Raw genomic sequence first — 12,492 nt, forward strand, 5'->3', positions numbered from 1 at the left:
GGCGGTGGCGGGGCGAGCGGTGGTCGGGGTGGGCTCGCCCCCCGCCGCGGCGCTTGGCCTCCCGGGCGGTTGGGGGAGAGCGGCCGCCGGGCCCTCCCCTCATGGAGAGCGCAGGGGCTCGCTCTCCCTGCAGCTTAAGGCAAGACAATTTGCTCGTTTAAGCCTGTTTTTGTGGAGAAGCTGCCTAAACAAAAGGAGCGGGGGGGGAGGGAGGAGGGGAAGAAAGCTTTAGTTTTAAACTCGGCCCTGGATGGGGTGGTGTCGGTCTGTTCCCTGCGAGGTTGAAGGATGGCGCTGGTAATCTAGTCTTTGACCCTCCGACTGGTAATTATATCCTTTAATTATCTTCATTACAAGATATTGAGGAGCTGGAGCGGGTCCAGAGAAGGGCAACGGAGCTGGTGAAGGGTCTGGAGCACACGTCTGGTGAGGAGAGGCTGAAGGAGCTGGGGGTGTTCAGCCTGGGGAAGAGGAGGCTGAGGGGAGACCTTCTCGGTCTCTACAACTCCCTGAAAGGAGGGTGTAGCCAGGGGGGGTCGGTCTCTGCTCCCAAGGAACAGGCGATGGGACAAGAGGAAGCAGCCTCAAGTTGTACCAGGAGAGGTTTAAACTGGATATTATGAAAAATTTCTTCCCCAAAAGGGTTATCAAGCCTTGAAAGAGGCTGCCCAGGGCAGTGGTGGAGTCACCATCCCTGGAGGTGTTTAGAAGACATATAGATGTGGTGCTGAGGGACATGGTTTAGTCGTGGGACATGGGTTGGTGGTGGACTTGGCAGTGCTGTGTTAACGGTTGGACTTGATGATCTTAAATGTCTCTTCCAACCAAAACGATTTTATGATTCTGTTTCTCGCTAGGCTTGCCCATAACAGTAAGGAGCCCAACGGGGCTATTTCCTGTTGCAGTGGTGATGTGGTTAATAGGTAGAGGTGAATTAATAACCAAGGGTCCAGTCTGCTCTCAGAATAATTTCAGGTCTCACTGATTTTGCAGATTAGTGCTGACTAACTGAAAGTCTGTTTGCTTTTGGAAGATCAGAATGCTGGCCCCATGGCAGTGCTTTCTGAAGATCTCATCTAGACCAGAAGCAATGTGAAGGGCTGTCACAGTACTGGCACGCTTCCATCAGTGTAGTGGTAGCAGTAGTATTTAATAGTAGCAGTATGTCATTTAAGGCCCCAAAGAAAATACAAATGGTAGTTTTTTCATACAGTCAGCTTCTGTATTTTCCTTCCATTATTAATTAGATAATTATAAATTATTATTATTATACGTGGTAGAATGGAAAATAAGAAATTTGCATGGCTACATTAGTAGCACAATGTTCCACATATATATTTGCATGTGTGAAAAAAACCCAAAACTGCTTTGACTGCTTGACGTTTTCTCTTGCAATCATGTGAGGTGGAAAACTGTGCCCTTTCCTAATCTTTTAGGACATGTTTTACGATACTTGTTTCTCTTTTGGATGTGTATTTTAATACTGCTACAGTCATTGCTCTGTAGCAGCTGACACACACTGAGCATGTGTTGTCTTGTCTCCTGTGGTTTGCATATTTCCAGATACAGTTGGTAACTAGAGACTATTCAGTTATTTGCTTCCTTCCCTGTCTGAGAAGCTTTGGTATTATTTTTATCACTGGGTCGTTAATTTGCCTCGTTGGCTCACAATTCGAATATATAATTGCTTCAAAAAGAAACCTGGTGGTTCTTATGGCAGTGATGATATGTGATGATATGAATGTATTTTCAGTAGGTCCAGGTAGAATAAGTGAATCCAGGCTGGAAAAGAGTATAAACGTTGTTTTATTTATAATTTTCCTATCAAAAGAAAAGCATTGGAACAACTGCATTTATATAAGGCAAAATACATTTTTGCTTTTATTGCTATACAGAGAGACTTTGGTCATTTTTGGTAGCTTGCTGGGTGTAGTAGTTTTGGATCTTTCTGAAGCACTTTATTTTTTACTCTTTGGTACCTGTAAAGATCATTGTAGCATCATCTTTATATTCGCTATCTCTGTTATATAGGATTTTAAAAAAAACTTTCTATTTTTTAAAGATAAAATATTGTATAATGAGCTTCCTGAAACCTACAGAACATATTCTGCTAGATTAGAAAAATGCTGTTGCTGATTTCAGCTACTTGTTTTTTTAAGTTTCCTTACAGTGAAAAGCTTGTCTTACCTAAGCTTTCAGGGAAAAGAATATCAAGGGGGAGAATAACAATTTAAAATAAATTCTTAATGCATTGTCCTGATTTTTTCCCCGCCACTATCCCTGACAGCATGAGATCATTGTCTGCAGGGAGATGGGTATTCTGCATGACCGACCATGACATCATTGCATTACCTAAACCAAGATGAGGCAATCCTTAGTAGCCTGTTAGAATCAGCACCGTCCTCCAGAGAGCGTTGCTGTTACCCTGACTGGTGCTTTAGAGCAGAAAACCTAATAAGACGTGTGTTTGAGAGCCTAGCAACACAACAGACATCCCTTTGTGGATGTCTTTTGTTCTTTAAAGAAGTGCAGGTGACTTGGTGCATTAAGGTGCTCAGAAATTGATGGATGTTGAAGGTGAGTTACAGATTCTATTCTGAAGATAAAGCATGTGTAATTTAAATAGCTAACTATTGATACCCAGTTTTAATTCAGTATCTCTCTGGCTTCTGTAAAGACAAGCTCCAGTTGTGATGCAGTAGAATGCAGTAGGTTCTAACCATTAAACAACTGAAACTGTAGGCCGTGACCTAGGCTTGAAAAGGCTTTAGTAAGAAATATTTTTATGGTATGGTGTTACAAAATGTGCTTTAATTTTTTCAGAAACAGAGTACTGTAGTTCATTGTAATTGTAGGGTTTGCTGGCGGCTACTTCTAATTTCAGTGTTTCTTTGGCATTGGATCAAGGACAGCAGTTTTAAGGTTGCAAAAGGGTCAAAGGAGATAAGTTTTAATTTAAGGTCACTTAAGTGTTGAAGATCTTATTGTTTGCAACTTGGTTAACGTTGGTGTTAGAGAAGAATTCAATAGATCCCAGTCTGTTAGGTCTCCAGTTTGCCTACTTGATCTTCTCCTGTTCACCAGTGTTATTCCTGCCAGTTTATTAAAACCAGTCCCTAATGGCATGGTGTATATGATACTCGGGGGCGACCACAGCTCAGGTAGGCACATATTTACTAGTTTGCACTAACTGGTTCTGGTGCTTGCAGCACTGGCACTGCAGATCTTCCCAGTGCCAGACAGCTGGGATGAACACCTGGGGTTTTAGCAGAAGCTGAATTCCATGCTGATACGGGCTACACTTAGTACACCTGCTGGCTTGAAAATGGAGTTGGGAAGTGATACTGTGCTTTTTTTATATGGTGTGATTCTTCATTACTGTCATTAAAGAACAAGCAAAGAAGAAAGTTAACCATTTCCCTGTCTCTCCTATTAATCCCAGCCACAGTGAAGGGTTTGGATTGTGCTTCTCCAGAAGAAGGAACAGCCTGAGTCGCATCAGAATTATGAGCCAGTCTGGGTAGATGTTTTCCTACGAAATAAAGTTTTGATCAAAAAGGGTTGAGCTGGGAGGTCAGGAAAGCTGGAAACCAAAGCCAAGGATGATTGTGTTAGGGACAGGGTTGAAAGAGGCATAGAAACTCCTGAAAGCTGGACTCTGCTGGAGAAGAGGAACTTCTAGTGTTCTTGTCAATGAAAGCCGTTCTTTCCACTTGCCAGGGATCAGCAGCTCTGCTTTTCAGTTACAGCTGGATGGATGCACAAATTGTCACTCTAGAGAAGACTTTGTTGTCAATGCTAATGCTCCCTGCCCCTGTCATGCTACAGGTCTTAGGCACTTGAATTACCTTTGAGAAGTGCTCGTCTTTTTTCACATTGGGAACTTTTAAGACATTAGAATTTGAAGTTAGGATGAATGAATCCAGATCATGGTGCTAGGCAGGCAGGTTCAGCATCATAGATGTAGTTCCTGCCCCATGATATTGTCTTTAAAGTGAATTTCTGGAATGTAACGCAATAATATATTTTAGAAATTTTATTTCTAAAATACCAAGCTTATTTGATACTTCTGTAATTTGGTTTTCAGAAAATTTCCAGTGTGCTACAAATTTACGTGATACCGTTTTGTGAGCAAGAAGATTTTTTAATTACATCAGTGCTCCAAGATACACGGAAAAGTATTTCCAAGTAACCTTGAAGATCCTTTGAAGTCACTGAAAGGGTAAGTAAATGTCTTTTAAGAAACAAGGAAAGATAAAGGGTTATACGTACCCAGAGTCGCGCTTTTGATACATCAGTAATTGTTGACGCAGAAAAGGGATGTTTGTGGTAGAGAATAGATATTAAAAGACCTAATATAATAATAATAAGGTGCTGTAGGATGGCAGATATAGTTTGCCGCCAATGAGCCTAAGCCTTAACTAAGAATATTCATCATATTGGACCAGCAAACCTTGCTACTTGGTCTGGTTATTTATACGTCCCTATTTACCATAAATACATCTGCTAAGTAAGTTTTTTAAAATTCTTGCCTCATAGTGCCTTGTTTGCTTCTTAAGGTCTAAGCATTTATTTCACTTTTGAGCATTTATTACTTTGTCTTGTCTGACGATTTAACTTTAAGATGTTAATCATTTTTTGGATCCCAAGTTAAAGGTAAGTTGTGGCAATGTGTCCCATGAGTACAGACAGAGTAATTGGGAGGGAGGTTTATTGCTTTTAAACTGATGTCTGGCTTGGTATCCATCATCACTTCTTGTCCTGTGTTCTGATCAAAAGTAAATAGCAGCCCACAGCATAGAGCTTATTTCATCAACTATTTAAAGTTATATCATTGTGGGTTTATGTTATTTATATAATATATATTATTTATATATATTATATAGTTACCTTCACATGCACGCAGTGATGTTTCATTTGAAGTGGAATGCAGAGAAATCCTTTATTTCTCAAAATACTATGACCCAAAATCTAATCTGTGTTAGTCTTTGCACACATGCGATAACTTGTGTAGCTTGGTTTTAGATTTCAGTTTCGGTCTTATGGAGATCCATATATGACACAATATTCATAATACTAAATTGCTACTAATGCATGTACGGACATTACAATATTTTAAAGATTGTTTTCAATTTGTTTGTCTCTTATCCTGCTTTTTGTAGGCCTTTTCGATGATTTGGTCACAGGGATCTGCAGACTATTTTTCCCAGAGTTGTTTTAGAATGCAGTAATTTAGAAAAATATTTCATGCTCTTCTTTTCAAATATATGTAGGAATTTCTCAGAAATGTTATTTTTTGCCCACCAGTACTAGTACTCCTGGGCTAAAGTTATTCAGTGTGGCTAACACCTTTTAACATTCCTGTTTTCTCTATAATTCTAAAAAATTGCTCTCTGGTTGTGTAAGGCTTTAAGGAAACCTAACAAATGTTGAGCAATCTGAAGGTAGTATTTCATATGAAAATGAACTGTCATCTGTTTCCGTTTTCTTATGTTTTCAAGCTGATCATTGAGAGCCATAATGGCAGACACAGGAGATGGACCACGTTCAGGGGAAGATCTGACAGATGCAAAATCTATTCCTGGTTCCAAAGGGTAAGTGAGGAACTTCTGGTTTAAGTCTTCAATTTAAGTTTTGAGAAATGTTGGGCTGTAACAGAAGGCGAGAGCCATGGAAGTGATAATGCTCACCTAAACCTGTGGCAACCAATTCAGCTGCTTGACCTGACCTGCTGTGGGGTTATGTGTGCAGAAGTGGAAGTGTGAGAGGCATTTACAACGGTGGAAGGGAGGAAATGCAGGTCTGTTCTTCCTAGTGACGGCCAGTTACTACGCTGGTGTAACCCTGTCATCAGATTATGCTTTCTGGGAACTTAATTTGTTTCTGAAGTCATTCTTTTTAGTATGTCAATTAATATTAGATTTAAGGGCATTACAAACTTTTTATTTGTAGAATATCATATGACAGCGCCCCCCAATCTTGTAACCACTTACCCATGTGCTTAAATGAGAAAATCCATACTGACTTCAACAGATACACACTGAGTAAAACTGACAGCTCTTGCAGAGTCACAAGAGGTGGTGTAGTTGGTGTGCTTGTTAAGGCAGAATTACAGCTGTGTATGGAGTCTTGGTCATTTTCTAGGTTTTGAATGTTTTCTTGTAGAAATTCAGTGGTAATATGACTTTTGGTTTCAAATTCAGAATAGATTTACAATCTGAGAGCTGATCTTGGCCTCCAAGTACTTAGTTTGTCTGATTTCTATACAGGAAGAACCTACCTCCTAGCAAGTCGATGGACTCTGGAATTCTGCCAGAATACAGTTATAGAATGGATTATCCAGAGATGGGGCAGTGTATAATAATAAACAACAAGAACTTCCACAAACACACGGGTACCATTTTTAAATTTTCAAGTTTTTTCCTTAATTTAGATAAATTAGTGGCATGTGTTACTCTTCAGAAATAAATATGTAGACCTGTTTTGATTGCAATGTAAAATTAAATAGTTTGAATGAGTGTGGTTCATTTCAGTGCATCCTTCCAAATATGCTTAGAGGGAAGACATTAGGATATAGCAGTAATGGGGAGAAAAATTGGTAGGTGCTAAAGTCTGTCTTACCTTTTAGTGATGGTTTCTCTTTTGCAAATGAAATCCTTTTTTTTGTCTTTATATGGATGGATAGATATAAAAATAAGGAGTCTAAAGTGGAGGTAAAGAGAGAAGGCGATGGTGTGCATGTATAACAGTGCAATGCTTTTTCTGTTAGAGTGCATCTGGAACAATATTCCAAACTGATAGAGGTATAAATGAGAAAAGAGTTTGGCTCAATCAGGCCATGCCATCTAAATCATAAAAAAAATAATACATTTCTCTTATGTAGGGATGTCATCCCGTTCGGGTACAGACGCAGATGCTGCAAGTGTCAGAGAAGTTTTTATGAAGTTGGGATATAAAATAAAGATCAACAATGATCTTTCATGCGAGGACATTTATAAAGTATTGAAAAATGGTAAGTAATAATACGTTCAGTGTGTGTTTTAAATCAACTACTGTTTCCAAATTCGTCTCTAGCTCTCAAATCTCTTCTTCCATGGTTCTTCTAGATGGTCTTTCACACCTACCAGTGGTTTATTGCTAAGGATGACATGTACATCATGATTTCTATGTTTATTCATCTTTGCTGTCTCTCTATCTTTTGTGCCATGACTGTTGTCTCCGTATCCTTTCTCATCTTCTAAAGAAGGCTGGAAAAAAGGCTGAAACTTAAATGCAGACTGATTTATATTCTGACCCTGGGATCACTGAAGCTCTGTGAGTTGGAAAGAAACCTGCTTAATTGGGTAGAGGGGTTCTGTGCTAATGTGCTGAGTGGTTTGGCCCAAGAGGTGTCCTGATCCGGGGGGAGGTCTGATCAAGGGACCAGAACTGCAAGCGTGTGGACTGAATGACTCTTTTAGAGAAACAACTTGTGTTCTGTTTGACTCGTGAAACAAAACACCCTTCTGTCAAGTGACAGCTTTATACTACTGCTTGTGTTTGTCCTGCTTTGTTTGGACTTGGCCACATCTAGACCAGTAAATTAAATGGTGCCTGGAGTTACCTGTAGCCCTGGAATATGGTGTGTTCTAGTTAACTGTTGGGAAGTTCTCCGGCATGGCTGTGGCTCATCCCCACTAGCCCTCTCCCAGACTGTCCCAGCTCACAGTTCAACAGTAAAAGTCTTCCAGGGATTCTTCCCACCAGCCAGTTAGCCTGCAGCAAGCCTGTTTTCTTTTCTTTTAAACGTGTTTGCTAACATAGGTGTAGGTTTAGTGCCAGTTAATGTTTATGCCAGAGAATGCTCCCAGGAATGGTTAATTTATTAGTATAGGTGCAGCCTGTCTGCTGACAGCGGAAAGGTCTCTGCCTTACCTGTGCCATAAGGCCTCCACACAGACAATGTAAGCTACAGACTGCAGTCTTAACTAGAGATTCCCAAAAACCAGCCTTTCCTGACTCTTCTAGATGCAGTGCTTGACCATACATTCTAGAAATGCTTGAGTGTGCATCACTTGAGAAAAATCTAAATAGTTCAGTTTTTCCAGAATAGAAATTAAGTGTTTTGGCAAGCTCTAAACAGAGCTTTTGGGATTGCTACACTTTTCATCTGCAAACTCTTGCTTCTTCTTGAGTTTCCCACTGAGAATTCCTTTTGGATCCTTTCTTCTAAACTATGTTTGTATCTTTTCATGTATTTAAAAGAATCATCTTGGTCCTCAAGTACCATCCCCACAGTGTTTTTCCAGAATAGAAATTAAGTGTTTTGGCAAGCTCTAAACAGAGCTTTTGGGATTGCTACACTTTTCATCTGCAAACTCTTGCTTCTTCTTGAGTTTCCCACTGAGAATTCCTTTTGGATCCTTTCTTCTAAACTATGTTTGTATCTTTTCATGTATTTAAAAGAATCATCTTGGTCCTCAAGTACCATCCCCACAGTGTCTGGCAACAAAAGACATCAGAGAATCTCTGTTCTTTGATGTTTGCATACCATAAGATGCAAAAAAATACAAATCTATAAACACTTTATATCAAACATAAATGTGTTCAAGTACAGAATTCTGAGGCTTGAAAAGTCTTTCTAGACCTTGCTACAGGGCAAGAGTGAGAGGGATAATGCTGGTACCTGGATCCCTGCAGCAGTAAGAACTTTCATGCTGCACTCAGTTCCTGTGTAGTCCAACTAGTGAAGTTTCTCTGGAATGAGAGGTAGGGCTTTCCCCATCCTTTCCCAAAACTCAGAACTTCCCTTCAGTCCAGTCACAGATGAGGAGTAAAGATTCTCTGGAATGAGAGGTGGGACTTCCCCATCCTTTCCCAAGACTCAGAACTTCCCTTCAGTCCAGTCACAGAACAATAGAATGGTTAAGGTTGGAAGGGACCTTAAAGATCATCCAGTTCCAATATCTCCCACCAGACCAGGTTGCTTCAAGCCCCATCCAGCCTGGCCTTGAAGGGGATGGGGCAGCCACAGCTTCTCTGGGCAACCTGGGCCAGGCTCTCACCACCCTCACAGCAAAGAATTTCTTCCTGAGATCTCACCTAAATCTCCCCTCTTTCAGTTTAAAACCGTTCCCCCTTGTCCTATGGCTCCCCTCCCTGATCCAGAGTCCCTCCCCATCTCTCCTGGAGCCCCTTTGGGAACTGGAAGGGGCTCTAAGGTCTCCCCGGAGCCTTCTCTTCTCCAGGCTGAACCCCCCAACTCTCTCAGCCTGTCCTCACAGCAGAGGGGCTCCAGCCCTCAGGTAATCCCAGATCATGAGACTGTTCCCCATTACTGCATGAGCAAGGTGGACCTTTCAGACTTGGAGACACTGTGGGAACACCCTCTTTGTCTCCTCCTGCTATTCCTGGCCTCGTTCTGTGGCTGTGTCTTAGAATGGGTAGGGCTTTTCTGTGTCCAACCTCCTGAAGTAAAGTAAGCAGGTTCCTTTTGCTCAGAAGTGAAAACTGGTTGGAGGTTTCTAACCATGGGAATTAATTCCCAAAGATTTCCTTCACGTTGGAAACATCCAATGTTTTGTTTTTTTTTTTTCTTTCAAGTGTCTGAAGAGGATCACAGCAAGAGGAGCAGTTTTGTTTGCGTGTTGCTAAGCCACGGCGAGGAAGGATTAATCTACGGCACGGATGGCCCTCTGGAACTGAAAGCGCTAACGAGCCTTTTCCGAGGGGACAGGTGCAGGAGTTTAGCAGGAAAACCCAAGCTCTTTTTCATTCAGGTGATGTGCAGCTGAACAACTCTCATCAAATCAGCTGGATACTTAAAAAAAAAAAAAAATCCCATTAATTATTAGTGCAAAAAAAGTTAATTATTTCTAAATTTGATTTAAATCGAATTACTTGGAGAATAAGATTCTTTTCAGGTCTAAAAGTGGCACAGTCTGCCCTATGCCATCACATTACCTTAATTGTATAAATGAAGTAAAATTTTTCTGAACAGTAACCAATATTTTAGTGAGTTTCTGAATGCACTTTTGAATGAATATACATCTTAACCAAACTGTCTAGTTGATTTAAATAAATGCTAGTTACTTTTCTTCTGAGTCTATCTAATGGAAATTACATATAAATTGTTATTTTTGCCAGTTTTTAATCTGGATATTATTGTCTTTAAAATGAAAAAAAAACCCAAACCAGCCAACCCAAACAAACCCCCAGTGTTTTGATAATGATTACTGCCTTTATTTCTTTATTTTTTTTAATTTCATTTTCCCTTCTTTCTACCAAATAGGCTTGTAGAGGGACAGAATTAGACTCCGGCATTGAGACAGACAGTGGATCAGAGGAAACGATGTGCCAGAAAATACCTGTAGAAGCAGACTTCCTGTATGCATATTCTACAGCTCCAGGTGGGACTTGCAAAGGAATTTTTGTTCCACAAATTGTGTCTAGATATCAGCTTGTATCGATATTGTAAATGACAATTTGTAGCTGTTTCCAGTCGGTGGGTGACCGCTTCCTCTAATCGCTCTCCCGCCCTGTCTTGCTCCATCTGATCAATTTGACCTCTCTCTCTGCCACAGGCTATTACTCCTGGAGGAATGCAGCTGAAGGCTCCTGGTTTATCCAGTCCCTGTGTAAGATGCTGAAGGAACATGCCAGGAAACTGGAACTCATGCAGATTTTGACTCGTGTCAATCGCAGAGTGGCCGAATACGAGTCCTGCTCCACTCGCCAGGATTTTAACGCGAAGAAGCAGATTCCCTGCATTGTCTCGATGCTCACCAAAGAATTTTACTTCCCTTCCTAAACGAATTGCACCTTGGAATTTTTCAGTTCATGTTTTTATCTGTAATTTATATGCAATGTTAGTACGGAATACCACTTTTGAATCTGAATTGCTGTTCACTACTGCGTGTGGCATAATGACTGTCTGAAAGTTAGATATGTCCGTTATTAGAAGTAAAACATAGTCTGGCTATGGTAGGAAGGCAAGTTTGAAAGTACTGCTCTAAGTATCTCAAAAAATTAGGCAGAGCAAACTGGGGAAAAATCAGATCACTTATCAGATCTATTTGGTGCTACATTTCACTTCACAGAAGGGGCAGAGAAAAGAAACAGTTCTTGTAAATAGTTTGGTTCTGTCTCTTTGCCAATAGGAAGGAGATTGAGAACCTGATACGTTCACTAATGATGGCAATATGATAGCAGTGTTGTCTTACATTTCTTCTTAACTCCAGTTCTTAAAGTTTAGGTTATAAACTAACCTAGACTGGTTTTATAACTTTAGGAATCAACTGGGGAAAACAGCCACTTCATTTTTTACATACAATTAGGAAGAGTATTTAGAATGCAGTCAGGTTTTTTTTTCTGGGTCATTTTATAACTTTTCATATGGAGTATTAGGTAAAGCAATTATAGCAACACAGTAGCTGTTTCAAAGTACATTTTGTATTCTGGCCTTGAAGATGAGTGACCAAGGGACCAGTCTCCCTAAATGTCTCTCTGCAGCTCCCGAGGGGGGAGCTGTTGGGGCACATTTGGGGCTGTGAGAATGGGGGCAAAAGGAAAGCAGACAATTGAGAATAGAAGCTTCCTCTTTCTGGCCATAAATAAGAGCCAGGTTTGCTTTGTGCTGTGTGCATACCCTGTGGAAACCCAGATTTGTGGTGCTGGAGAAATTTAACTTCTTAACCCTGATATCATTTGAGTTGATTACAAGACTTTAGCTAAATTATGTTAACAAACAGTAAATTTATACCTCAACTCTGAATTTTGTGGAACCGGCTTTTACAAAATCGTAAAACGTCTTTGTTGATGTTTCAGCTTGTGGCAGTCTCTGTAAGATCAGAGGAGGATGGAGTGGTAAATGACTATAGAGTGCTTGCAAAACGAGACTTAAAACTCTCTTAAATTGTGTAGATAAACAATGTTAGCAAATTGATGTTCACTTCCAGAGGCATTTGGGGTTTTTTAACTTAAATTAAATACTGTTTCCTAAATTGTATCGTGCTTTTCTATGTGTATTATTTGTTAAAAATTGGACAGCTTTTGCAAATTAATTTTAACTTTATGTCCCTTTTTCTCAAAATACTCCTTTCCCTTGTCTTCCCCATCTGTCTTACCACCTGAAGTGGAAAAGAAGCTGCTTTAAGGTGTTGTATCCCATATAGCCAGGTAATATGAATAGTGATTGACACACGGGAAGTGCAGGTTCAAAAGTTACTCAGAGGAGGCAATTTTAAACATTGTAGATGATTTCTCTGATGACTGTCTATGAGGGATCTTGTCTCTCTTGTCGAAGTGTTTTGTGAGGGAGGCTGAGTCTATTTTAACTGTTTGAAACTTCAGTTCCAGGCAGATTTATAACCCACGCTTCTGGGGGAGCCACAGGGTGAGGGGTAATGGTTTTAAACTGAAAGAGGGGAGATTTAGATGAGATCTCAGGAAGAAATTCCTTGCTCTGAGGGCCTAGGTTCCCAGAGAAGCTGTGGCTGCCCCATCCCTGGAGGT

General features: G+C 40.5%; 1 protein-coding gene across 1 annotated transcript; it reads left to right on the forward strand.

The window, feature by feature from the left end:
- Window positions 1–2,491: 2,491 nt before the first annotated feature.
- Window positions 2,492–11,986, forward strand: CASP3 (caspase 3). Its single transcript, XM_014945485.1, has 8 exons — window positions 2,492–2,577; window positions 4,088–4,222; window positions 5,502–5,594; window positions 6,270–6,394; window positions 6,884–7,012; window positions 9,583–9,758; window positions 10,271–10,388; window positions 10,563–11,986. Exons 3-8 carry the CDS (start codon window positions 5,521–5,523, stop codon window positions 10,787–10,789), a joined length of 849 nt encoding a protein of 282 aa, XP_014800971.1. The 5' UTR covers window positions 2,492–2,577; window positions 4,088–4,222; window positions 5,502–5,520; the 3' UTR covers window positions 10,790–11,986.
- The last annotated feature ends 506 nt before the right edge of the window (window positions 11,987–12,492 follow it).

This window comes from Calidris pugnax, unplaced genomic scaffold (assembly GCF_001431845.1).
Source record: "Calidris pugnax isolate Ruff unplaced genomic scaffold, ASM143184v1 scaffold58, whole genome shotgun sequence".
In the NCBI taxonomy this organism is placed as follows: Eukaryota; Metazoa; Chordata; class Aves; order Charadriiformes; family Scolopacidae; genus Calidris; species Calidris pugnax.